Here is a 27471-nt window from a genome sequence, read left to right as displayed (position 1 = left end):
AGGAGTGTCTCCCCTTTTGGACTAGGATCCCCACGAGGACAGGAAGCATCTCTCCCCTCTTGCTCGAGGGGAGCGGTAAATCTAAGGGAAGTACCTGGGAAAGATTCTGGACCCTGAAAGGGGCAGCCAGACCCTGCAGAAGGGCAGGAGGGGGTCTCAGCCATGTTCTCACCAACGGAGCCCCAGGACCCATGGGGGCCCTTCTCTTGAAACCTAAGGGTGTGTGGGTCTTTGCCCCCCAACCCACATGCCACCCCAGGCCTACTTCTTTCTCTAACCAAGAGTGAGCTCCTCCCTGGGACTGAGCAGGGGCAGCTCCCCCAGCAGTTAAACAGGCAGGCACAGCAAGAGGTTAGGAGGCCAGGGACTGAAATGAGGACAAGGCTCTGACAAGTTTAAAACATGTATTTAAAATACAATTTATAAAATGCTTAATCTGCCGACTCAGGAGCCCGCGGTGCGGGGTGGGGTGGGGTAGGCAGCTGCCCGCTAGACCAGCAGAGCAGGACTGCAGGGGTGCGGCCCTTCCTCCCATGCCCTTCTGTTCAGACACCCAAGGGGCCCATGTGCACCCCTGGGATCACACAGCCAGAAAACAGGACCCCAGAGGTTTCCAGAGTCTCTGCTTACCAGGGAGGCTGGGGCAGCCCTGCCGGCCCATCCCTGAGCAGAGCATCCCCACATGGGGCAGAGCAGGGTATGGCTGGGCTGGACAGGGCAGGGCGGGGCAGTGGGCTCTGGAAGGGGCTGATGGTAGCAGATAGGGTGTTGCCTCCTGCCTGCAGGTGGGGAGCACCCTGATTGAGTGGGCTGAGAAGGGTTGGTCACCAGGCCCGGACCCCCAGCTCCTTTGGTTATAGGCTGACATCAGAATAGTGGCTCATGGGAAGCGGTTAGCTGGAGGTCTGAGGCCTGGCTCACGGGGTCAGGGAGGAGCTGGGGGAAGGGGACAGTACCATGAAGGCAGATAAAGGGGCAGCAGCCTCAGGTTTCTGCCCCCCATCCCCCTGGGGTTTTCCAAGCCAAAGCCTGCAGCTTACTTTAAAAAAAAAAAAAAAAAAAAAATTAAAAAAAAAAAAAAGCACTTAAGGAAAGTTACAGACAACTACCAAAAAAACAAAAACAAAAAAACAAAACAAAAAAAACAGAAACAACCCACACACAAAATCCAAACCATTCTCCCATCTCCCCTCCCGCCTCCCCCCAACACAATACAGTTCATTTTCACTTTTTTCGTTCTTTTTAAAATCTTGCCTGCCACCTCTCCATCTGGGAAGCCAAGGGTACGACCGCTGGTGGCTGGTGGCAGGCACACAGCGGGCAGAGCCGCATCTTTGGCCAGAGGGAGGTGGGAACACCTGTCCCTACTCCATCGTCAATCCACAGACGCCCATCAGTCAGCCTTCCCATTGGCTCCCACTAGGGGAGGGGTGGGCAAGAACAGGTGGTCCCGACGGCTGCGCATCGGCACTCCTGGCCGTGCCACCTGGCCTACCTCTGTGCCCGTCTCCAACTGAAAGGACGGTCCCATCTTGGGCCAGAAACCACTATTACATGAGGGACGGACACTATACATCTAGAATGAGGAAACTCGGTCAGGGCAGGGGAACTACAAAGACAGCAGCCAACTTTCTCCCTTGCCCACTCCCGGAGGGAATCCCTCCTCAGAACGGCCTGTGGGCACAACCCAACGCCCTGTGGGTTCTCCATGACTGAAGTTCTGTTCCAGCTCTGCTCGCGGACAATTTCCTGGCTTCTCACGGTTATAAGGCTGTGCTATGGACTAGCTGCTGCTTCGACTGGCAGCCGGCCCTTCCTAAGCAGGAGGTGCAGCGGGCTTGCTGGGCCCGGCCTACATTCCCACAGGGCAGGGCTGAGAGCCAGGTGAACCAAAGGCGGAGTGAGCCTGCAAAACCGTGCTTTTGCCACCTTGGCCACCACAAGCTGCCCTAATCACAAAACGTCATACCGCCCACTCCAAAACTCATCCACTGAGCGGGGAGGCCATCCGGCTGGCTGAGGGATAAGGCGCAGTGCAACGGAAGAGACCAGAAAGCCTGAGAGGACCCAGATTGTACACACACACAGCTGCTCCGGGCAGTGCCCTCTTAGCCTCTTCCACCTTAAAGGGCCAAAGCAAATCTCTAGGCTCCAGGGACAGAGGGGGGAAACTGACTTCATTCCAAGCCCCCGCTCCGGAAAAATGCGTGAAGGGTCGCCTGGGTTTATGGGAAACCAGTCTGTCATCACCAATCTTTGCAATGCACAGCTTGCCTTTTCCCAAATGTATTCAGAATGGTCTGCTCCCAAGGTAGTGATTTCACAAAGGAAATGTACCAGGAACGGTTACTGAGCTGGTGCCATCCGCAGAGACGGTGCTCACAGACCCTCCGGAGTGGGAAGATCTCTCCACCTTCCGAGCACACTAGGCAGGAGGCGCAAAGTCCTGGAGCCACTCTCTCCTGGCTCTCCTTGTGCTAACAGCCAAACACTGAGCAAGTCTCACACCCCTTACTTCTGAGCTCGGAGTGCATCTCAGTCCCTGCTCCCTTCTAGAAGGAGCAAGCCTGGCTGGCAGGAAACCGCCCTGAGGGGTATGGGAAGGGGAAGTCTGTTCACTTTCCCTAACTCCCAGAATACTAGAGGTGGGGTTAGCACCCTCCCCCAGGCTCTCTGAGCCTGTAGAGCTAGCCCAGTCTCAGATAGGGCCAAGATGCCCCTGGGACTCAGCTGGGGGAGGGAGGTATAGGCATGGGGTGCTCATCTGTCCTGGGGGCTGCAGAGCCCTGCCCCTTTTCTGGGCGGCAGTAGGAATACAGAAGCTAAGCTCACCAAAAACCTATTGGTTAATGTTTCTAGTGAATTTCCCAGAAACATTTTTAAGTAGACTACCAAACTACCCTTTCTCAATTAAAAATTCATTAAACTGCTAAAACCCCTCCCATGCACTTTTTCTTGCAAATCAGAGATTTGTATAAACAAACAAAAAATAGGAAGGAGAAAAAAAAAAAAAAGAAAGGATATTTTCAAATGGAACTTGCTTTTAAGTGATGAAAGACATGCACTTGGGGGTGGGTGGCGGGAGTTCTCATCTGTGTTTTGAAATCCCAAAATTAATGAGCATGATAAACTGTTATTGCTGGCACTGGCTTTACCCCAAGTGGCCAAGTGGCACTGTCTGACTCTCTACTGAGTCCTTTGCGGGTCCCCCCAACCCTCCCCTAACCCCCACCCTTTCCCTTTCCATTGACTTGGGACAGCCCTTATAGACGTGCCAATCACAGTGGGAAGGGGGGGGGAAGGAGGGAGGTCACAGTGCATGGGGTTCAAGGTCACAGTGGGCGGAGCAAAGGGGATCACAGTGCAAGTAAGTCAGGTCGTTCCCTCTGCTCAAGTCCAGCTGTCTGCCACGGCAGTGCGACCCGTGGCGGACGACCCAAGAGGCGGTGACGGCGGCAGCGGCAGCATCCTTTCCTGCACGCATTTATCTGCGTTGTTTGAAGCCTTGTGACCCATCTGGACCCAAAGGCTGTCTGATCACATTATTGGGCTGCCTGCTGTCCTCGGGTTGGGAGATCCTGGTTGGCCTGGAGGGAAGAAGATCAGAGGGAGGCCTGAAAAAGGACATCAAAGAGGTCCCCAAATCTTTTTTTCTTTTTTTTTTTTTTTTAACTTTTTTAACGTTTATTTATTATTGAGACAGAGCATGAATGGGGAGGGGCAGAGAGAGAGGGAGACACAGAACCCGAAGCAGACCCCAGGCTCTGAGCAGTCAGCACAGAGCCCGACGCGGGGCTCAAACCCACGAACCGCGAGATCATGACTTGAGCTGAAGTCGGACGCTTAACCGACTGAGCCACCCAGGCGCCCCAAAGACGTCCCCAAATCTTAAAACCAAATCTTAAAACTGCAGCTGGGGCAGAGGCCAAAGTGGCTATCAGCCAACTCTGGCTCCCTGACCTCGCGTCTCTGACATGTGGACTCAGGGGGCTTTGTTCCAAGCTGGGAAGCCCCCGTGGGTAGGTGGGGCAGGTGGTCTACATTCACCTTGAGTGCTAACAGCGCTTCTTCCCCGAATCTAGAGGGCAAGGGGAGCGCTCAAGGGCCCATCTTGTCCAGAGGCAGTGACCTCAGGCAGCTCAGCCCCCACAGAATCGTGTGGCACAGACTTGTCAGAGTATCAAGCAAAGGTGAAGCCCCCAAAGCAAGAGCTCAGCAGAGGGATCCAGCATCAGCCACTGCTGCCCTCTTGCTTCTCTCCAAATTATGAGGTTAATGGTTGACTCCTATTGACACAGAAGACTAAAAGGGAACAGACTTTTTCTACTCTGCCAAGTGAAGGCTTAGAGAAGAAAAGTCTATCAAACTAATGGAGGGATGGGAAGAAGGTGCAAGCCCCAGAACAGCTAGCCCAAGGAGGCCTCCCAAAGTCGGAAAGAGGCTATTTAAAAAAAAATTTTTTTTAACGTTTATTTATTTTCGAGACAGAGAGAGACAGAGCATGAACGGGGGAGGGTCAGAGAGAGAGGGAGACACGGAATCCGAAACAGGTTCGGGCTCCGAGCTCTCAGCACAGAGCCCCACGCGGGGCTCGAACTCACGGACCGCGAGATCGTGACGTGAGCCGAAGTTGGACGCCCAACCGACTGAGCCACCCAGGCGCCCCAAGAAAGAGGCTATTTTAACAAACACTGCTTTAGCTTTAGCAAGAGGTGACACGTTTACATAATGCAACCTCTAGGACTGCAAAGAAAAAAGTGCCAGGGACGAAAAAGGATTCAGAAAATCCATAAAACATTACAAAGAGCTATTCTGAGACCCAGAAGATAACATCTAAGCACTTCACGGGGCGCCATCCACTGTGCGAGGTGAGGTTCTCAGAATGCCATGCTCATTTACTTGTACAACGAGTTGACGGGGCAGGTACTGTGTCATCCCATTCCCCCCATACGTTAGGCTATGAGGGGACAGAGAGGTCAGGCAGCCCTAAGTGGAAGGAAATGGCAGATTCTGACCCAAAGTCCATGCCTTTAACCTCCATGCCACACCGCCCCCCGGTGCCTGCAGAGGCAGCCCGCCAGCAAACCACAGCCTCAAAGCTTGCGGTCCTGAGCCAACGCAGCAGACACTGAACTTGCCCACCAGGCCAGGGCCGGCAGCTGGAGCCGCCCTGGTTCCAGCCCCGATTCTGCCTGCTTCTCATTCCTCCACGTGCAGCCAGGCCGCCCCCCCTTCTCCCCTGTAAGGTGGTCGGGCAGAGTGGTCGATGGTCAGCCCTGCCAGCTACACTCACCTGTCGAGGATGGGTTTTTCCTGTTCCTCCTCGGGGCTGGCACTGCCCAGGATCCGCTTCCGGGCCTCGGCGTACTCTGCCTCCCGCTGTGCTAGGGACTTGACAGGAAGGGCTGGCCTGCTGGTGGAGTTGGGGCTGCTGACCACACCGTTGCTGGTGGGCCTCTTGAGGATGCGGATCTGTGGAGGGGGCCCCGTGGGAAGGCTATCGTCCTGAATCACAATGGGCACTTTGGGAGGAGATTTGGATTTCCTGCTGACAAAGAGCAAACAGAGCTTCACAAGTCCTACCCCTGACTTCGGAGGCCCCATCCACGTCCCTCAACCACCCCCATCACCTTCCCCTCCCTCCTCCTAATTCTACCCGTTGTTCTCTGGCCTCAGACCAGACAGCAGAACTCTCACTCCTGGGCGTCTCAAAAGAGCAACCTTGCCACAAGCTCACGTCGTCCTCAGGCCTGCTCCTCAGACCTCACCCCAGGCAAATGGGGCGGGAGCACCATCTCATTCTGGGACTTCTACACCCGGGTTCACAGTCGCACCAACCACTGTTTGCCCCTGTGGCAAAACATTTCGTGCCCAGAATCCAATGATGTCAGTTAAAATCCCGACTTCCCTACACACAGAGCAGAGTGTAACAGGCTGGCGTAGCAGGAGCCCTTAGCTTAGGGGTCAGCAAAGTGTTCGCTCCAGCCACAGCCTTCCACATGTGCCCACACCAGTCAAACACTACAAAGGAGCCCACTCCACCGTCCCTGCCTGGCATCAGGATAGGATTTACCAAACTGCCTCAGCCTTCTGGTAAGTGACCTGTGCCTCCCAGAGACCAGCTACACCAGACAACTGGGTCATCTCTCCAGAAGAGGTTCTGAGCAGAGATACCTCCCTCACCCGGGCTCTCTGGTATCCTGGACGCGGCGGGGCTGGGGTGAAGGACGATCCCAGAGACAGTGCTTGACATTGCTCAGAGGAGAAGCACTGTCCAAGGCTGTTGGGTGTGCACATCAGGCAACGAGTCCACAAGGAGAGGTGGAAAACAACACAGGAGAGGGAAAGAAACGAAAGCCACAAGAGAAAAAAGGGATCCGGGCAGGAGTGACCACCTCTCAGTAGCCACAAAGACCCTCCCCAGAGCAGCCAACTAGCTTCTCTTCAGAACCAAACAGCCTGCAGGGGGCCTGTTTTCAGAGCCACGGTTGTCAGGAGGGGAAGGGGCTGGTGAACTCAGCTGCCGCCAGGGGAAGTCCCGGGGGGGACAGGAACAGTGTGGCAAGGGGACTGTAACCAGACTTCAGTGCAGCTGCTGAGACGAGCAGACAGACAAGGAGCCAGCAATCTGATCAAAGAGGCAGGAAGCCAGGAAACTAGCAGGCAGGCAGGGCACCCCGGCGTCCCCTGGGGAATGATAAGTCCAGAGAGGTCCTCTCCTCCTCCTCCCTGTCGCTAGTCCCTGTGGGAAGCCAACAGGTTACCTAAGCCCAAAGTCAGACTGCTGAGGTCAATTTCACCTGCTCTGAAACCCACCTTCTCCCCTGTCGGGGGGTGGGGGTGGGGGTGGGGGTGGGGGGGTGGGGTATCCTTAAAAAGTCTTCGAGAATTTCTGAGCATCTTTTCTTCCAGAATACCCCCACAATGCCCTTAGCCACCACGTCACAGAGGGCCCAGAGAAATCATCTGCCCAATCTCGTTATGTCACAGAGAAAGAAACTGGTGTCCAGAGGGCAAAACAACTTGTCCCAAACCTCAGAGCAACTGGAACACAGCCAGGCCTAAAACCTAAGTTTTCTGACTCACCACCTCCCCACTTTCTACCAGACCACCTCACACAGGGTACACACGAAGCCAGAAGGCAGATGCGACACTCCAGCCTTACTCTCAAAGCCTCAAACCACCATGTCCTTGAGGGACATGCTCAGAAGCCTGCCCGGGAGCCTGCCCTGCTAAACCTAATGGCCACCTGGACAATACCACTGACTGCCCAGCTCTCACACGGCAGAGCATGAGCCCTCAGACCAGACAGCAGCCTTACCTCTCCTTTTGTGTGATCTTCAGTTTTTTTTCCAACCGTCTGTCTATTTCCTAGAGGAAAAAAATGTATATAAAAAGTGGAAAAAAATCTCTCTTAGATAAAAACTTATGTCTTTATTTTCAGAGCTAAGGATGGTGTCCTCTGACCAGGGACATTACTGTTTCCTTTGAGGTAACGGATGCAGACCTCCCTTTACTAGACTCTGGGGCTCGGGAACTGACTCCCTGAGGGTTCATCTCCCTCCATCCCCATGGCCACGGTGATACTTCTAGACCTCATCATGCAGCTGGGTTCTTTGTATAGCTTCCAACTAGTCTCCTAGCCTCCAATCTGTCCTTCACAGAGCCACTCAAATCAACTCTGTAAACACAAATCTGGTTGTTTCCCCATTAAAACCCCCTAGACCGCTTGTCAGATCAAGTCCAAGTTCCTAAGCACGCCTCACCCACACCTTCCTTTATCTTCTGTTCCTGTTTTACATCACTGTGAAACTGAGCTGTTACTAGCCCCCAGAACCCCGCACGCTGATCCACCTTCCCTTTGCCAACTTCCATTTCTCCTGCGACACCCAGCCTGATGTCTGCCTCTCCTTGGTAAAGTCTTCTCTGGTCCCGTACAGTTAATCACCTGCTTCTCAGACATAAGCTCTCCCTCTTCTACATTCCTTCATAATCACATGTATCACAAATGTATAGCCTTCCTCCCCCACCCCCCACCCCCCCGTATGGACTTGAACTCTGTGACTAGCACCTAGCCAAAGGCCCAGAACAAAACAGAAGTCTCACATCTGGGACACTGGACAGCAGTGAGCCCTCAGGGCCAGGAACTCTGATGCCTCCACGCCCTCACGCACAAGGGTCTGTACACTGGACAGGGGAGCTGTGCACAGAGCAAGCACCAAACCTTCAGGCCCCTTGGCTGTCCCACTGCTTTTTCTACAAACATCCCACTCAGCTGTCCTCAGTGAGGACAGCACCATTCAGCTACTGAAGAAGGAAAAAACCGTATGAAACAATTAGGTTCTCTCTCTGAAAAAAAGACTTATTATCAGAGTGGTTCTCAACCAGGAGTGGTTCTGCCCACCACAAGACAATTTAGCAATGTCTGGAGACGCATCCCCCCCACCACCAATACTAGAGGGGACGCACTACTGGCAGTGGGTAGAGTCCAGGATGCCATGCTGCTAAAATGGTACGATGCACAGAACAGCTCCCACAGCAAAAACCTGCCTAGCCCCAAATGTCAGTAGTGCTGAGGTGGAGAATCTTGACTTATAGGGTATGCAGGATTGTCAAAGCTGTTGTTAACTTGCAAAATGTTAAGAATCACTGCCTGAACTGCCAGTCAAGTCTCTGAAATGCACTGAGATCCACCCCAGGGCCCAGTGCGTAGCCAGTTTTCAGGAATGTTCCCCATGTCCTGAAAAGGGCTATATTCTACAGTTGATGGGTACGGTTCAAGCTAGTTAACTATAATGTTCAGAACTTCTAAATTCTTGCTGATTTGCTACATGTATCGACTCCGGAAAAAAAATCAAAGATTATCTTCTAGTAACTTGTCCCATTTGTTATTATGAAATGATCTTCTTTGCTTTAAAATCTATTATTTAAACTCATAAACAAGGAGAACAAACTGAGGGTTACGGGAGGGGGGATGGGCTAAATGGGTAAGGGGCACTAAGGAATCAATCTACTCCTGAAATCATAGTTGCACTATATGCTAACTAATTTGGATGTAAATTTTAAAAAATTATGGGGCGCCTGGGTGGCGCAGTCGGTTGAGCGTCCGACTTCAGCCAGGTCACGATCTCGCGGTCCGGGAGTTCGAGCCCCATGTCAGGCTCTGGGCTGATGGCTCAGAGCCTGGAGCCTGTTTCCGATTCTGTGTCTCCCTCTCTCTCTGCCCCTCCACCGTTCATGCTCTGTCTCTCTCTGTCACAAAAATAAATAAACGTTGAAAAAAAAAATTAAAAGTAAAATTAAAAATAAAAATAAAAGATACATTTTTAAAAAATCCATTATTTAACATTAATAAAGCCATGCCAAGTTTTCTTTTGGTTAGTATTCCCTGGAACGTTTCCCTATTTTCCTTCTCATCTTTCTGTGAAGCTGGACTAACCATACAAAGCCAGGTTTCAATCCAGTTTGACACTGACGTTCATTCTGATAGGTGCTGAGCTGTGTTTATATGTTTTTGTTTTTATGACATACCCCAAGTGTATTAAGGCAAGCACAACGGACTGCATTCTGAGGATCCCCTCAACTCCCTGGAGGGGCTAGGAAGCCACTAGATGGAAAACTCACTCAAGCTTAGAACCCAGGCTGGCACTCAACAACTCTAATGACTGAATGGAAAAGGGATGCGGAGACTGGGAGAACGGCCTGGATGTTTCCTGTGAACTAACAGACACGCAAAGAGAATCCACGCCCACAGCATAGTCTGTGTCAGAATTAATTGTTCTAATTCTTTTTTTTTTAATGAATACCAGTGTTATAACCTGAGTAGATACTATGTCTCACATTAGTCTGATGTCTATTACCATTTAAGGACTTTTCAAGGCCTTCTTCAAGTAACTCACAGTTTTAAAACTCCACAGTGTTATCATTTTGCTCCAATCTGAAAATAACACTTCCTACTCAAGTGTCTCCATCATAAATGCAAGGTTTAACATCTGTGGGATTTAGAGGCCTTCAGACAAGGTCAGAACCAAATGCCTCCACAGTCCAGGCAGCAGAGCCTTGGCTTACAGGGCCAGAGCAAGACCAAACTCAAGATTTTCATGGGAAAGCTCTACATTTTTAAACTTTATTACATGAACTCTCACTTTCATATTATGATGAGAGCCAAGTAAGTCATATAGGCAAAGGAGCCTAACACAGGAGTCTTTTTTTTTTTTTTTTTTTTTTTTAACTGTGGTAAAATGAATACACATTACTTTAGTTGAATCTGAGAGGTCCCATCCAGGAGACTCTCAGGAAAACAAACTGCTTCCTTTTTTTCCGTACGGCCTCCGGGAAGACAGAATCTGCCCATGCCCAGCAAATGGAGCCTGGGTAGAGAAAAACCCTTCAAGAGGGCATTATGTATGGACCATGTATGAGTAAATGGGCCTCTGTCCCCAAATTAGAATGTAACCAACATCCCTGGCATATAATATAAGCTACTGGCTTTAGAAATAATGACCTACGTCTGGGGCGCCTGGTTGGCTCAATCGGTTGGGCATCCGACTTCGGCTCAGATCACGATCTCACTATTTGTGAGTTTGAGCCCCGCCTGGGGCTCTGTGCGGACAGCTCGGAGCCTGGAGCCTGCTTCGGAGTCTGTGTCTCCCTCTCTCTCTGCCCCTCCCCTGCTCGTGCTCTGTCTCTGTCTCAAAAATAAATAAAAACATTAAAAAAAATTTAGAAATAATGACCTATGTCAATATAATACTTTAGGATTGTCAAGACGCTTCCCCCAAACACTCATTTCCGGTCACACATCCCTGGTTTGATGGACAAAAGAGCTTTTATCCTGTTCTGTCAGATGAAGGTGATGTGGCTCAGGGAGGTTAAGTTAACATACTCAATGTCACAAAGTAGTAAATCATAGAGGCAGCCCTCTATGGCCTTTTGGGGCCCTGCCTGATGCTGCTACAACCCCACAAGCACTTGAATCCCTGGAGATGGTAAAGCCATTGGATGCTGGTCTTCTCTTCCTCATCTCCCCTGAATTCCACACTGCTCTCCGGCGCTCCAATAACTAACACTCCCTTCAAGCTCCATCACATCAGGCAGGATGGCTTATCAGAGCTGAGGACGAATTCTTCCATCGGATTAGAGAATGGAATATAAATCCCAACAGCTTCGGTAGAAAGCTGATCCTGACTATGTCCAGATGGCCAGCTGGACACCAGTGTGCCCAGAGCTGGCCCCGCTAAGAGGGAGTGCCCTGCCTGCAAACGGAGAGGGCACTGCAACTCCCTCTGGAGTCTATCCAGGTATCATGAGTCAGTCCATTCTCTTTTTGGACAAGGCCTTGCAAGGGATCTGCTCTCAGTCTCGTGCTCTGAAGAGCTGCACCAAGCCAAAACTTTCCTACCGGGTGCGCTGCAAGGAGAATGCTTGTCTTCTCCAAAGATGCAACAGCCCGGTGGAATTCAAAGGCCCCAGGATGCTGTGTGAGGAAGCATCTGGATGTGGACCCAACAAGAAACCTTATCGCCTAAGGGCACCTTCTCTTTTCATGAGGATGAACAGAACTCTGGCCCAAAGTCAAGGCTTCTGTGTTAGAGGCTCAACCTCTACAGGTAGTGAAAGAAACCCATACATAAGCTCATCACTCTATGACTTCTCGGAGCCATGAGGGGTCACCAGGACACAAGGCAAGTGTTAGAGCATAAGCATATCAGAGGTAAGGTGCTAAGAAAAGCTTGATTTCCCATGACTTTTCCTGGCTATTTTTTGCCAAGTAGCACTGAGTAGACTCCAGAAGACAATGTGCTGTGTTCTGATGGTGGGGCGGGGGGTGGTAAGGGGTCTCCTCTTTGGGTCAAAATCCTAAGCAAAAGGTCTGCTGTTGCAGGGGCACCTGGATGGCTCAGTCGGTTAAGTGCCTGACTCTTGATCTCGGCTCATGACCATGAGGTCACGATCTCACGGTTTGTGGGATTGAGCCCTGCGTCGGACTCTGTGCCGGCAGCATGAAACTTGCTTGGGATTCTCTCTCCCTCTCTCAAAATAAATAAATGTAAAAAGACAAACAAAAAACAAAAATGGTTTGCTATTACTAAACACAGGTATCACTTGCCCTGTGGGGCTACATCTCTACAAAAATGAGGTAAACCCTTCTTGGTCCGAGAGAACAAGCAAAACCAGAAGGAAAGGAGTGGAGGCAGGAGGTCGTGAAGAACCACAGTGGGGAGCAAGGTAGTTGTGGACAGCACTGGTCCTTTGTGGGAGGCAAAGGAGAGGCCACGGCCACAGGTGAATGAATCAGACACAACACCTGCAAATTCGACTCACCTGAGGGAAAAAGCACAGCCTCAATGGCTGCTGATGCCCTTAACCTTGGAACGCTTACACTTGTGAGCCCCCTCACCCCCAGAAAGCTGGGGAACAGAGGCATATGAAGGGAAGAGCAGAGAAGGGACACCTCAGCCTAATCTGTTACGCAGCCACCTCTTTCAAAAGGAACAAAGGAGACACCAGGATAGGGATGAATGTGCAAGGGGAGGCAGGTTACAATGACAGATTCACTGCTGTGGCACTAAGAGGGGAATGAGAAAGGAAAAAAAAGAAAGGTGAGAAGGGGAGCGAAGTGGAAGAAAGGCAAAGGAGAGAAATAAACAGGCTACTCTGGGCCTTGGGGCAAATTACAGCAAGTTCAAGTTCATCATCATCACAGCCATACTCTCAGACCTGAATATTCAAGAAACAGACTTTATCAGTTTACCTAGGGGTGACGGATGAAGCCCTGGGGGACTGATTCAAACTAGCCAAACTTGGGGTGCTTGGGTGGCTCAGTGGGTTGAATGTCTGTTGATTTTTGCTCAGGTCATGATCCCAGGGTCATGAGAGCCAGCTCCACAACGGGCTCTGTGCTTAAGATTCTCTCTCTCTCCGGGCACCTGGGTGGCTCAGTCAGCTAAGTATCCAACTTGGGTCAGGCCATGATCTCATGGTTTTTGGGTCTGAACTCCACATCAGGCTCACTGCTTTCAGTGCAGAGCCCGCTATGGATCCTTTGCACCTCTCTACCCCTCCCCCGCTTGAGCGCACACTCTCCCCAAAATAAATGAAAACAAACTAGCCAAACTCACAATAGACAGCAAACAAACCCAAATCCTCTGCTACACTGTGCCCCGCCCTTTCTGGTGCCTGACCTGCTGCTGTCCACTCCCAGCCTCCCCCCAACTCAGTGCCAAAGACGCTGATTATCCTGCTCCTCTACCGCACCCCCTCCTCTGATAACCAGAATCCTTGCTCACCAGTGCGACGAACACAACTTCTAAGAATTCAAGAAACCTTGTATTAAATGGAGGTTCCTGGCCCTGAGTTAGGAAATAACCTCTTTTTATCACCCAAAGTTACTATTTAAGTGACTTTTCTCAGATGATTTGCTTCTCTTTGTCAGTTTCCATTTCAGAAGATGACATTTTCTGATTTTCTCCTCAGGCTCTCTGTGAACCACTGTGTCCCACAGGCTTGTCTGGTCGTGTCCCGCTATCCCACGTTGGGGAGCACACGTCCACAGACACTGGGGGAAATCTAAGAAGAGACTGAGCCCTGGGTACAGGGTTTCTCTCAGAACTGGAGCCTGACAGATCCTGACGAACATAATGACACCGTTTCAGCAAAACGCAGAGAAGATGCTGGGAAGAAGGCAGGCCTCGTTCCAACATGTGTGGCCCTGAACTCCCAGCACGGACGACAGTGCCAGGCTGGGCCTGGTCTCCGGAAGTCTTGGGCAGGACCTCAGCACCCACTCCCCTGGCTACAGGGCCTTCTGTGTCCCCAGCAAGGCACCTGTGTCTCCCAGATCACGCATCTCGATGGGACTCTGCCTATTCCTGGGAGAGCCTCAATTTCACTTAGGAGGGAAGCACAAGAATTCACAGTTAGAGACACCAAAATCTGGTTTAACACTATCAGATAAAACGGGGTGTACTTTTGGAGCACACCGCTGGCCATTTCAAGTCCAGGTGTGCGATCCACACACTTTTCCAAACCACCTTCACACCAACTCTGTTAACTCTCTGTTTCAGCCCCTGCCTTGTTTCTCTACGTCAGTGCTGTGGCAGTGGACAGTGCTTCATCTACTGACCCTGGCTAACCCAGGGAGAGAAGCCCCCAATGTCTTACCACTCCAGGTTTGATTCTACAGCGATGTTTCATTCAGGAACACAGTCAGGTTCAAAACACTAACTCAACTCCTGGGCAAACATGATTGATTAAGTCAAAAAAAAAAAAGCTTTTTGCTGGTTGGCTCAGCCAGTGGGGCATGTGACTCTTATCTTGGGGTTGTGGGTTTGAGCCTCAAGTTGGGTGCAGAGATTACTTAAAAGTAAAATCTTGAGAAAAAAAGTAAAATCTTGAAAAAGGCAGAGTTCAGAAGTTGAGAGACAAGACACCCGGGCCATGACTTCATCAGTTGCCCCTTTTTAATACAGACAGGTTAGTCTGTTTGAAGGAACACAGAACACTCCTCCCTTCTCTGCTACTCCCACAGCAAGGAAAACATTCCACATTAAATGGGTCACTGTGGGGGCACAGGATAGTTTTAAAATTCCCTCCCTAAGGAAGTCTACACTTTGTTAATGTATCTCAAAAGCCATTGTCCTTTTGCTTCACTGTGACAAAAAAAAGAAAAAGAAAAGAAAAAGAAAGAGAAAAAAGTTGGAGGCAAGCATTTTGTGGCAAATTGACTGTAAGGTAGGAGACGTGCCAGATGCTGGATGCCCAGAGATAAGGCACCCTCTGCTGAAGAGGAGAGCCCAGCCACGAGGGAGAAGACTGGTAAGGAACCACAGTCGCTGTGGTAGCAGTACGGACAGCACTGTGGAGAGAGAAATGGGGAGGTGGGGAACCTGTTAGGAGTCAGAGAAAATGGCAGAGACCTAAAGGACAGACTTTCAAGAAAAAGAGAGAGGCATAGAAACACTGGGGAGAAGGAGGATGAAAACATGAATAGAGGGAAAGGAAAATGGGGGAAAAAAGGGACCCCAAATAAGAGATAACTTCAACTGAAATCCATTGGATATTACTTGAGCTGCATTCAGCAAAGGTCTTTATTAGCTGGTATCCATGCAACTTGCAAAGCTGCTGCAGAAAGCCAGCTACACTTTCCAGGACCAGCAAGGTACAAATTTGAAGAAACCAGGGGCTCCAGAAAACCATGAAGGGCTTGGGGGTTGGGGAGGATATGCTGCAGAGACAAAACAATTCTCACTTGCTTGGAAGGGAAGCCACTTCCCACTTTCCTTCCCAAGTTCTCAAGGCTTTCAGGAGCTCTCTGCACCTGCCCAGGAAGAGGAAATCCTTTGGGCACATTTTCCAGCCACGCCACCCGGTCCAGTGGCCACTGCCACACGTGGCTGGTGAGCACTTCACACGTGGTCAGTCTCAACTGAGATGTGCTGTAAATGCTGAATGCACAGCAGACTTCCCAGACTTATGACAAAAAAAAAAAAAAAGTGTAAAACAGCTCATTAACATATTTTCAATACTGATTATGTGCTGACCGTGATACTATTTGGGGTATGCTGCATTCCATTTAAAATATTCAGGGGTGCCTGGGTGGCTCAGTTGGTTGAGCATCCGACTTCAGGTCATGAACTTGCAGTTTCTGGGTTCGAGCACCAGGTTGGGCTCTGTGTCTCCCTCTCTCTCTGCCCCTCCCCTGCTCGTGCTCTGTCTCTCTCTCTCTCTCTCTCAGAAATAAAATAAACATTAAAATTTTTTTAATTTAAATATTCAAATTACTGAATTTGAGCCAGAGTGCCTGGCTGACTTAGTTGGTAGAGCATGCGACTCTTGATCTCAGGGTTGTGAGTTCAAGACCTATGCTGGGTGTATAGAGATTACTTAAATAAATAAAACTTAAAAAAATATTAAAGTCCATTCCATCTGTTTCCTTATACTTTTTAAATGTGGCCTGGGGAAGTTTTAAATCACACGCATGGCTAACATGGTACTTCACTTAGACAACACTGCTTGAGATACAATCTTAGAATAAGATGTATCTGTTATACATTTAATATTTCAGCAACCAGCTGGGGCGCCTGGGTGGCTCAGTCCATTGAGCGTCTGACTTCGGCTCAGGTCAGGATCTCGCAGTTTGTGAGTTCGAGTCCCGGGTCGGGCTCTGTGCTGACAGCTCAGAGCCTGCAGCCTGCTTCGGATTCTGTGTCTCCCTCTCTGCCCCTTCCCTGCTCATGCTCTGTCTCTCTGTCTCTCAAAAATGAATAAACGTTTAAAAAAAAAATTCAGCAACTAGCAACTGAGCACCTTAGGGACCCAAGAGGCAAGGGGCATGCCGTTTACTGATGTGCATATCCTACTGTGGCGGGTCCTGTCATTTTGGTGTGCCAGCAACCAGCACTCGCCCAGTGCCCAACGTTCAGCCCAGGCCCTGCTCTAAGTGACACTCACAACTTCATCCATCTTGCTCTCTACACACCCCCCCCCCCCCCCCCGTCCTGCTGAAACTTGCCACCGGAGTCACCAATGACCTCAACGGTCAATTCCACACCTTCACTTCACTCAGCCTCTCAGCAGTGTCCAACACTGCTCGCTGCTCCCTCCTCAGAGTACTGTCCATCCCAGCCTGCCGGTCCCCTCCCAGCTCCCTGGTAGCTCCTCTCATGCCCACAGTTAACGTCCCCTGTACAGGACAGGCTCCTCTTCCTCTCCAGGGCCCCGAGGTTGGAGAGTCTGAGTCTGCACCTCCCCTCCTCTGTGACTCCGCTCGCTGATTTGGCGATGTCATCTGGTTCCACGGCCTTCCACACATCAGTGGGTGTGCGGCTGCCGACTCACCACCCCCACTCTGATTTCACAAGGGACCCAAACTCCCCAGGCCCCAAACCAAACTCTTGACTTCATTCACTCACCCAACCCTGCTCCTCCCACACACACTCCCTCTCCTCACCCCGCTTCAGAAATCCCAGCCTTCCGGCAGCTCTGATGTCTTTCATCCCCCAAGTCGGTTCTACCTGCAAAACAGATCCCGAATTTCCTCAACGCTTCTGCTACTGTGACCTCCCTGGTCCAAATTACCACAGCCCTCGAAAGGACAGCTGAAATGGCATCTTCAGTCTGTGTTCCCACTCTTGCCCTTACAGTTTACTTTACACGTAACAACCAGAATGAATAATCCTTTTGAAAACCAAGTCAGCCTCTGCTCAAAACCCTCACATGGCTTCCTATTTCAAGGTAATACCCACCACAGCCTACTAGCCTCTACGGGATCCGGCTCCCTGCTACCTCTGGGCCACGCTGTTCCTCAAATAAAACAAGCATGCTCCAGCCTCAGGACCTTTGCACTTGCCGTTCCCTCTACCTGGAATGCATTTCCACCAGCTTCTTCTGCACACTTGCTTTCTCACTCCCTTCAGGTCTCTCTGCCTATCTTTACTGAGGCCTTCTCTGACCTTCCTCCCCCTGCACTCCCCACACACAATGGCACCTCTGCCAGTCACTTTCTACATTCTTTATCTCTCTTATTTTTCTTCATTGGGTGTGTATATAAAACATTATTGTTTATTGTCCATTTTTCTCCACTAGAAAGCAAGTTTTAGGAGAAGAAAGTTCTTTCACTACAGTTGTCCATAGCTCCTAAAACAGCACCCAACACATGAATTATGAACCATCCTGTGAAACAGGGATTTTAGAGATATAGTCCCATTTTGGGGTGCCTGGGTGGCTCAGTAGTCAGTTAAGCGTCTGGTTTCAGCTCAGGTCATGATCTTGCGGTTAGTGAGTTCGAGCCCCGCATCAGGCTCTGTGGTCTCAGCTTGGAGCCTGCTTTGGATCCTCTGTCCCCCTCTCTCTTCCCCTCCCTTGCTTGCACCCCCTCTTTCAAAAGTAAACATTAAAAGAGGGGCGCCTGGGTGGCTCAGTCGGTTAAGTGTCCGACTTCAGGTCATGATCTCACGGTGAGTTCGAGCCCCACGTCAGGCTCTGTGCTGACAGCTCAGAGACTGGAGCCTGCTTCAAATCCTGTGTCTCCCTCTCTCTCTGCCCCTCCCCCACTTGTTCTCTGTCTCAAAAATAAGTAAAATGTTAAAAAAAATTTGTTTAAAAACATTAAAAGAGAGAGAAAGATGGCCGCATTTTACAAATGATTTAGAAACCAATTCTGAGAGGTTATGTACTTTGACCACGGTTCCACAACAGTACGGAGGGGCGCCAGAATCTGAACTGGGTCTCTCTGGGTCTGAACACAGCAACACTACCTGTGTTCCCAGCAAGAGCTGAGGCTGTCACACGCATTTGTCAGCAGTAGTGGTGGTGGCAGCACACTCCAAGCACCTGCTGCAGGTGTGTGTAAGGAAGTCTCTGGCCCTCCCTTCACCACCTCACCCTCACCATAATCCATGGGACATACAACAGCCGTGCTGCATGCTCAGTGGTTAAATGACTTGCCTAAGGCCACTCGACTTGTAAGTGACAAAAAATCCTAAACCTCAAGAGGAGGAAGCAAAAACGTTCAGGAGTGGCTAGCGGGTGGCCACAGGAACTACGAAGGTAGGATAAAGGCAGACAGGGAATACCACCCTGCCTGCTCTGCACCCCAGGCCAGGCCAGTGCAAGCTGAGGGGTTCTACGGAAGGGCTACAGCAGTGGCAGACCACAACAAAGTCCAGACCTTAAGTCTGCGAAGAAGTCCCCTAAAGGAAACAATTCTTCAGTACAGAACGAGTCTGGTGATATAGACGTATCCCAGGATGGAGGGCCTCAGAAACTGAGAACTGCAATCTTGAGACGCTGTTTCCTTCTGCTTCCAGTGCCTCTTCAAAGAGTCTCCATGCGGGAGGGAATCCATACAACCCTTTAGCTTAAAAGCGCAGAACGGGCAGGAGGGGGAGTAGGGTGGCGAGCCCTGTCCCTGGAATAAAATAATGGGTAGAATCTAACGGGGCTCCCCTTTCTCTACGCTTGTTATTGCCTTTCCCTTACAATTCAAAGAAAACTGTGTATTAGTTCTCAGGGGGAGCAAGAAAGAGACCTCTCAGCCAGTCTTAGGAACCTGCCACTCTAACCAGGCAGAGACTCTACTGGAATGGCTGGGGAATGCCCTCACGCTCACGACCACCCTACTCGCTACTCCAACATCCGCCTGTGTGCTCCATTTAACCCTCACTGCCAGGCAAGGGGGATTTTATTAGCCCTAGGTGACAAAAGAGGAAAAGGAAGTTGAGAGAAAGGTAGGCAGTGATCTGCCCAAAACCAGACCTGGCACCTCAAGAGTCAGCCTAGCCTTCGGACTTCTGTTACTGCCATGGACGGAGGAAATGGGTCACTAACTGGCAGAAGTGACCTGCTCTTTCCTCCTTTTATAAAGACAGCAAGGCTCCTCTCCCAGGAGGAAATACAATGCATTTGGACACTGGGGGATGGAACAAAGTCATTCTTACCTCCTCCCTACACCACCAGGAAGTTTCATCCAAAGGCCCAAGGGCCCTGTCATCAAAGGCTACTTAGAATCATGGCACTAAGCAGGGGCAGCAAACACAATGCCTCCAGGTCGAGCCAATGAAGTAAGCAGGAAGCATCACAACAGGTCGCACAATACATAAAGTGGGGACTACAGAGGACAGGAGAACAACCAAGGCCCAGGGAAAAGCATTCAAATTCAATATATAAACGAAGCGTGCACCCCGCGAAAGTACATAGGCTGAATACCCAAGAGCCGCCAGTCTGCAACTACAGATACAGGGATCCTTAAGATAGCAAGCAGAGTAGTTAAATCTTCTCAAGAGATCTGAGCAAAAGATATTTATATTATCTCTTTTCACTTGGCCAGATGTTATTTCCCAATTATGATCAAGATTTCAACGAGCATGTCATTTGCAGTCACTGTTTTTAGTGTTACATCGACAGCAGGGGTGCCTGCCTGGCTCAGTCAGTGGAGCATGAGCCTCTTAATCTTGGGGTCAGGAGTTTGAGACCCACATTGGGTGTGGAGGCTACTCAGAATTTTAGGGGCACCTGGGTGGCTCAGTCGGCTGAACGTCTGACTTCAGCTCAGGTCATGATGTCGTGGCTTGTGGGTTCAAGCCCCGCATTGGGCTCGATCCTGTCGACACACAGCCTGCTTTGGATCTCCTGTCCCACCCCTTCTCTCTGCCCCTTACCCGCTTGCACTCTCTCAAAAATAAATAAATCTTTAAAAATAAAATTAAAGTTAAAAAAGTTTTGTTTTGTTTTGTTTTAAATTTAAAACAACAACTGACAGCAACTGTGTCCTTTTGGCTCTTGGGAACCAAATTCAAGTTTCTCAGAGACAGGAAATTTATCAACTCATCATCAGACTACAGAGGCAGAAGGTCAATCCCAGGTGAAACAAATAACAATACTTCAAAGGAACGAGCAACCAAACATCCTAAAGCAGTTAACTGGTTAATTATCTGCTGAAACGCAAAGGTAAACAAACAGTCCAAAAAGGTCCCTAAGAGTGTGGGCTCAGGATGCCAGTAGCTGAGCTGAGACCGACCAAGTGACTTCCTCTCCCGGACACTAGGAATAAGAACACCTACGCATCACCAGGTCACGGAGACTGACTGGGGCAATGAATGTGAAAATGCGCTCCGCAAAGCCTGTAGTGAGCCCTTAAGACGCTATCTAAGAAGTCCTTCCAAAAGGGGCCAGCGGGATTGGGGAGTCTGTGTGGGCTTACGGGCAGAGCCCACTCACCAGTGAGATGTGCAACTGGGTGGCAAAAACAGCACTGAGAGCTGGAGGGTCACAAATGCTCGTATTGGGCCAAGAATATGCCAAATGCCAGAGCATAAGGGCTGGGAATTTGGCTCTCAAGGTCCAGGGAGAGTGAGGACAACCTTGACCTCTCCAGACTCGAGTTCGAACAGTCTAAGGATCACAACCCTGAAGAATGCAATTTCAACCGTACATATTATTCCTTTTAGGAAGGAATGACTGTAATTTCCTGTGTTCATTTTATAAGAGAAAGAGTTTTGGGTGCAGGGAGGGGATGACTTACTGGGAGGGACATCTTGAAATGTTTTAACCTCAGGGATAAGATTTTTTATCTACATAAAGACTGAGGTCAGGATTTGTTGCTAATTTCTGCGGTGGTGGGTTTTCACCTGTCTTCCCATCAAACATCCTGCATGGAGCTCAACGTTACAGAGAAGGATGCTTGGTAGAGGCTACCAGTTAAAAACCCTTCAGCAAGAGAAATCTCTATGGTTACTACTTCACACACACACACACACACACACACACACACACACACACACACACACACACTTCATTCTGTATTTTGGCCACAAACGCAAGTAGCTAAACTCAGTCTTCTCCTAGGAAACCAAGTCAGTAACTGTCCTGACATAAAATAATTTCTATTCCTGTGGGGCAAGTGTGCAGGAAAGAACACCCCACTCCTTGGTGAAGGCTTCTACCTGATACAGCCAGAAATGGACATTACCTGTGGGGAAGCCACTGCAGTATAAGGGTGGAAACTGGAAAGAAAGATGTAGCCCCAAGAATACATCTGAGTCATCAGATCTAGACAACAGTGCCTTTTCTCTTGCAGGGATTTACCAAAAGCTTTACAGAGATACACTAAGTTCTCTCCTGTTGTAGAAGTTAAAGCAAGTAGGCCTGTGACTGCATCTCTAGCCCACAGCAACCATGGCAGCTGTCTCAAACACCTAGAGCATGCTGGGAACAGGCCCCCCAAGCAGCCTCAATGAAAGGAGCGGAGGGGTTACTAGTGAAAAGCGCATGACGGTTTCTTTGAAACCATAACGAAACAGACCTGTTTCCAGAATCACAAGGACAGACTGCTCAGCATGATCATGTCTCAACCAGCCAAATGCTTTATAGAAGGCTGCTCTGAGCATATCACAATCCTTAAGACCCAATCTTCCCAGAAAGAACTGGAATAGCTTAGAAATGGCTCCTTCAGGGGCGCCTGGGTGGCTCAGTCGGTTGGGCGGCCGACTTTGGCTCAGGTCATGATCTTGCAGTCTGTGAGTTCGAGCCCCGCGTCAGGCTCTGTGCTGACCGCTCAGAGCCGGTAGCCTGTTTCGGATTCTGTGTCTCCCTCTCTCTCTGACCCTCCCCCGTTCATGCTCTGTCTGTCTCTGTCTCAAAAATAAATAAACGTTAAAAAAAAAAATTAAAAAAAAAAAAGAAAGAAATGGCTCCTTCACAGGCATGGGACACCTGGATTTGTACTTTCTAATACCACAAATCCTAAATGCCTTCTTTACTCTAAGGACAAAGAAATCAGCACCAGGTAGCCCCGAAATAACTGTTATCTGCCCACTACCCACAGCTATGGTAAATATTCCATAATGACAGCAGTTACAGGAAGCGCTAAGGACCCCAAAGTAAGGTGCAAGCCATGCTCCAGGAGGATGGCCTCTTCTCCAAAGAATACGAAGTAAATGAGGCAGCTCTTTCTGCCCATGGGTCCTGTCCCCATGCTTTAATAAAATCACCTTTTTGCGTGCACACACACACGCACACACACACAAGAAGTAAATCAAAGTTCTTATCTCTTCAATTAAAATCTATGCCAGGGATGCCTGGATGGCTCAGCTGGTTAAACATCTGACTGTTGACTTGGGCTCAAATCATGATCTTCTGGTTCGTGGGATCAAGCCCCATGTTAGGCTCTGTGCTGACTGCATGGGGCCTGATTGGGATTCTCTCTCCCCCCTCTGTCTTTACCCCTCCCCCATGCGAGCGCTCACACGCACGCTCTGTCTCAAAATAAGTAAATAAACAAATATGCCACTACTCTGCTTTAAAAAAAAAAATTAAGCCTTCAAAGCTCTCTTGTGCTGTAAGGACAAAGTCCAAGCTCCCCAGAACCAAATACAACGAGGCCCTTCCCCATCTGGCCCCTGCATACCTCTCTGGCCTCGTCTCTTTCCATTCAGCCCTGCCAAACCCTTACCCCACAGCCAGAAGGAAGTATTTGTAGCTCTCCCAATGCGGCACATTCTTCTCTTGCTGCCTATACACATCCACATTGGCCCTACACTCTACCCACCCCTCCCAGACTTTCTACGGCTTAATTCAAGTAGTCTGAAACATCACCTTCTTTCTACAAGACTGTCTCTGATCCCAGCTATCGTACCCCATCTATGCCTCTTCTAAAGAAAAGCGCTGCTTTACCCATCTGACTCCTCCACTGGCCTGTGCCCAGTGCCTGATACACAGTAGGTATTTGGAGTTTACTGACACTTTCTTATAGACTTATATGGCAACCAGCATTGCTGATGGGGTAATGTTTAGAGGTTCAGTGAGGGTAGAAAGTAAACATAAATTTGAATTCTTAGTCCAGAAGAGGGACTAGTCGTCCTTTAACTTAAGATACATTTTCTTCCAATTAGTTACATGACTTGCCTTTGGCAAAGGACAAAAGGCAACTTTGAGATGCAAAGAAATCAGAGAGGCTGCCAAAGCATTATAGCTACCAGTCCAATTCCATTTATGTACCATCTGTCTTCCCCTAGGATCAGGTTAGCCCATTACCAACAAGATGGACAAGGTTATGCCTTTTTTTGTTTGTTTTTTTTTTCCCTAAACATGTGAATATATAAAGCTTCAAACTGTCAGAAACTGAGCAAACTGTTGATCTGATTTTTTTTTTTTTTTTTTGGCGCACAAAGATGTCTTCCAATTACAAAATGCTCTATTTGTCCCTTGAAATGTGCTTAAAACAAAGGACAGAATTTAGAGTTTGAATCAAAATTAACTCAATTTACATTTTCATTTCTCCCAAAGGCAGTATATTTTTAAAGAAGCATTTCCTTAGTGGGATGTAAGTTATATTCCTTGAATTGTCCTTTGATTGGCAATGTGACTCTTTGGGAGGAAACAGGAAAGGAATAGTTCTATATCAGGTCAGTGTTCACCACATTAACTAACAGCAAAAGGCAGCCAATTTACAGAAAATTTGAAGTATTTCTCAATTTGGAGTCTTCCCCCAGGATGACACAATAGGACTCAATATTGAGTATTTTGAAAATATGCAAGAAAAAAACGATCTCAGATGTACTGACACATAAGAAATTCCAGGGGTGGTTAAGCATCTGACTCTTGATTTTGGCTCAGGTCATGACCTCACGATGAGATTGAGCCCTGCAGTGGGCTCTGTGATGATAGCAGGAGCCTGCCTGGGATTCTCTCTCTCTCTCTGCCTGTCCTCCACCCCCAACACAGGCAGGTGCGGTCTCTCTCAAAATAAACAAACATTAAAAAACAAAACAAAACCTCCAGTATGACATCAAAATTTTTTCGTGGTGCCGAGGGCAGGGATCACCCAAAAGCCTCTATTTTGAAGGATCAGAACTACCTCCAGATTATATAAAGATTGTGTGTTCACTTAAAAAATTTGTCAACCCCCATTTACTAGTCTTCTCACCATCCAGATTGTTTTTTTGGAAGGGTGAGTGCGTAACACTCATTACCAAGTTTCAGTTGTTAGAAAGGATCACTTGAATGTTAGAAAGGATAACTTTTACATATGCAACTGGCTACATCTGAAAGACACGTACAATCAGTTGGTTTCCCAGTGACGTGGACACAGCACGTCATCCCATCTCTGGCACCCTTCCTTCAAAGGTGCACATTTACAAAACCGTTTGTGAAATTCAAAGAGGGAATCAAATTCAAGAAAGCCTTCAAATATAAGCCGAAAGCAAACATATGAAAAAATAAAGGTAATGCCCAACTCCCAAGTCTTCCACAGGTCCCAGCAAGGGAGACAGCAAAATGCTACAGAATGGACTCTGCCTTGGAGTCAGATAGGCTTTGGTGTCAAAACCCAGCTCCCTACTTACTATCCAATCCGTGCGACCTTGCGCAAGACAGGTTATTCTCTAAACTTCAGTTTCCTTGGTTATAAAAGGGCAATAACTACAGATTATTTCAGTGGTTCAGTTACATAAAAGATACAGAAGGAACCTGCATTTTGCTCCTATGTCAACAAGGCAAGGTTTGGGTTCCATCTCTGTACCGGGCACTTCTAAAGGGTTTTACTAACATATAGTCAAAAGCGTAGTGGACAAACATCAGAAAGATCTAAGTTAAATCCTACATCCCTGGGGTTCATTCAGCTGTAAAATGTGGGACTGGGCTAGCTGATCCTTATCTGTTCTGAAAAACACAAGTAATCCACAGATTTCTGAATTGATTTTCTGAATTTCTGCATTGATTTTTGTTTTTATTTTCCTAACATGAAAAACTCATGTCTCTTGTAAACAGGTCAGAAAAAACAAAGAAATGTCAAGATGCTCAAGAAACTTATCATTTGAGCCACATTCAAATTACAGGCCAGGCTTTTTTTTTCTTTTTTCTTTCTTTTTTTTTTTTTTTTTTTTGCAGAAGGGTGTACGTGAAGCATGTCTGAATGCTGCACTCATATTAGTGGTAGGTAATAAATGCCTGTACCCGGAAATTTTGCATTCTATAGCACAAAGTCACTGCTACACACACTGTCCAGCACATAGAGACACTCAAAAAATGTTTGCTGAATAAACACGCAGACACCTGTTGCTCTCTATAAAATCTTTCAATCGCTCTCCTTACTCAAGTCAAAATCCAAGAAAGATGGTCAGCACATAAGAACTGTATCAAATACCTTCTGAAGGAACTAATCCATCAAATTCTTAATTATGCTAAGCGGAAAAACAGAAACACCATGAAAGAAATGCTGAACCACGGGAAAAGACTACGAGTGAAGCCAAGTTTCAACATTCCCGCAGAGATATCCTCTGCAGCCGGGTCAATTTCTCCGCCTCTTCCAGCTCTGATGAGCACCCTCAAAGGCGCTTGGGGGAAAATAAATAAATAAGTAAAAACAAAACTCCTGTTCTACCCTAGTACACTCAGCTCTCCGCGCCCCACTCCCAACACATAAACCTTGAAGGTGGAGGTCACTTGAGCCAACACTGAACAGACATGAACGCCGGGAGGCCAAAAGGCTATCTCCGCATCTTCACAAGGGTCACCACTGAACCACAAACTCTGAAAAGACCCAAATTAATCACAAACCTAACAGGATTGGCTCCGGCTGTTTCAGCTTGGGATAAACTATTTCCCTACAGCTTCTAGAGTCAAACAAAAACTCCAAAAGCAAAGTCGAAGGGTCCATTTCCCCCCTCCTCTCCCAGGAATGCGGCTACTTTACAAATCGCACCCCTCCCCCCTCCCCCCCCCCCCCCCCGGACCCGGGCAAGTACTCTCCAAGACCTTCGCCCCGGGCTCAGATCGCTGGGTGGGTCCCCGGGGAGAGGGGCTGCCCACCGGGCTTTCGGTTGTTCTGGCGGGGTCCCCGGGAGACCCGCCTGCAACGGGCTCGCAGAGTAAAACTGAAAGAGAAAAAAAACCCAGACTCGCCCACCGTGGCGGAAGGCGCAAAGCAATGGGGGATTTTAGCATAGAGTGGAGGGGACCAGAGACGACTCAATTTCCCCTCCTGCCCTCCGCTGCTCTTCTCCGGAGCCGGGCACGCCGCCCCGGTTAGCGCAGCCCCCCCCCCCCCCCCATCGGGTGTCGCTTCTCATCAGAGCACATGAACTTTAAAATGGTGACTCGGGAGGGGGGGTGGGCGGCGACAGGAGAGGAAGGGCCAGAGAGTCCCGGGAAGAGCGAGCGGGCGCGGGGGCCACGCAAAGAGGCCCTGGATGGCGGGTGGGGCGCCCCGGGTGACGCACACGTCGGGGGGGATGTAGGGAAGCGCACCGGGCGAAAGTGGAGGGAGAAATGGAACGCGGCCCCTTTAAGAGGCCTTCACGGCGCTCAAGGACCGGGGGCCTCTCCTCCACGCCCGGCCCGGCGTGTGGGGCCCTTCCTTGGGGAGAACCATCCCCAGGCCCGCTCCCCGGAGGCTTCCCTCACGCCAGGTCCCGCCCGGCCCTGCCCCGCGGCGGCGGCTCCTCCTTACCCCGCTGTCTGCCGCCTCCTCCCAGCTCTCAGCGACCTCCTCATCTTCCATCTTACTCGCCGCTCTCCCTCCTCCCCCACCCCCTCCCCGCGCCTGCGCCCTGAAGCGCGCCTCCGTCGCGGGCGCCGGCACGCAAGGCTTTACTCAATGGACCCCGCCCCTTGCCAAGCCCGGAAGAAGCGCCTGGCCAGCGCCCATGAGCATCGAGAAAGCCATCTTGGAAAAGGGCAGAGGAACCAGAAGGTTGCCATTTTTCTTAAGGGCAACGTGTTAGCTCTTGTACTCAATAAGCGAGTCCATGTGAAGTCATCGTCCTGAGTAGGGAAAGTGTGTTCCTTGGAACCATCTTTTCTAAGGGCAGGCAATTACTGCCCTTTTTTTTTTTTTTTTTAAAGTGGTAATCTTCATGAACTGCAGATGGCGTATTTTTTTAAAGTTCTTAAAATATTTTTATGCCTCAATAGAGGATGAAAAACATCTGATGCATAACACATTTTATTATTTCTATGTGATAAGGTGAAAGT

General features: G+C 49.4%; 1 protein-coding gene across 2 annotated transcripts; it reads right to left on the bottom strand.

Moving 5' to 3' along the window:
* Positions 1-387: 387 nt before the first annotated feature.
* On the bottom strand, positions 388-27032 carry SZRD1 (SUZ RNA binding domain containing 1). 2 transcript variants are annotated; one of them, XM_086715797.1, is made up of 4 exons: positions 26948-27032; positions 7322-7371; positions 5294-5548; positions 388-3587 (listed from the first exon to the last, which is right to left on the bottom strand). In XM_086715797.1, exons 1-4 carry the CDS (start codon positions 26996-26998, stop codon positions 3485-3487), a joined length of 459 nt encoding a protein of 152 aa, XP_086571923.1. In that variant the 5' UTR covers positions 26999-27032; the 3' UTR covers positions 388-3484. The 2 variants fall into 2 exon arrangements, with proteins under 2 accessions (XP_086571923.1, XP_086571924.1); XM_086715798.1 differs by having other exon boundaries at positions 5294-5545.
* Positions 27033-27471: the final 439 nt, after the last annotated feature.

Source organism: Puma concolor, chromosome C1, assembly GCF_028749965.1.
Source record: "Puma concolor isolate L17-30 chromosome C1, mPumCon1.1.hap2, whole genome shotgun sequence".
NCBI classification, from domain to species: Eukaryota; Metazoa; Chordata; class Mammalia; order Carnivora; family Felidae; genus Puma; species Puma concolor.
The sequence above is the reverse complement of the archived record's forward strand: the minus strand, read 5'-3'. Positions and strand labels throughout refer to the sequence as shown.

Bases quoted from the DNA above. Each gene is read 5' to 3' on its own strand.
- SZRD1 (XM_086715797.1), bottom strand. From the start codon at position 26,998: ATGGAAGATGAGGAGGTCGCTGAGAGCTGGGAGGAGGCGGCAGACAGC. The intron at 7,372-26,947 runs GTAAGGAGGAGC...TTTTTCCTCTAG, and splicing joins AGGAGGCGGCAGACAGCGGG to GAAATAGACAGACGGTTGGA. The intron at 5,549-7,321 runs GTAAGGCTGCTG...GCTCTTTGTCAG, and splicing joins AAGATCACACAAAAGGAGAG to CAGGAAATCCAAATCTCCTC.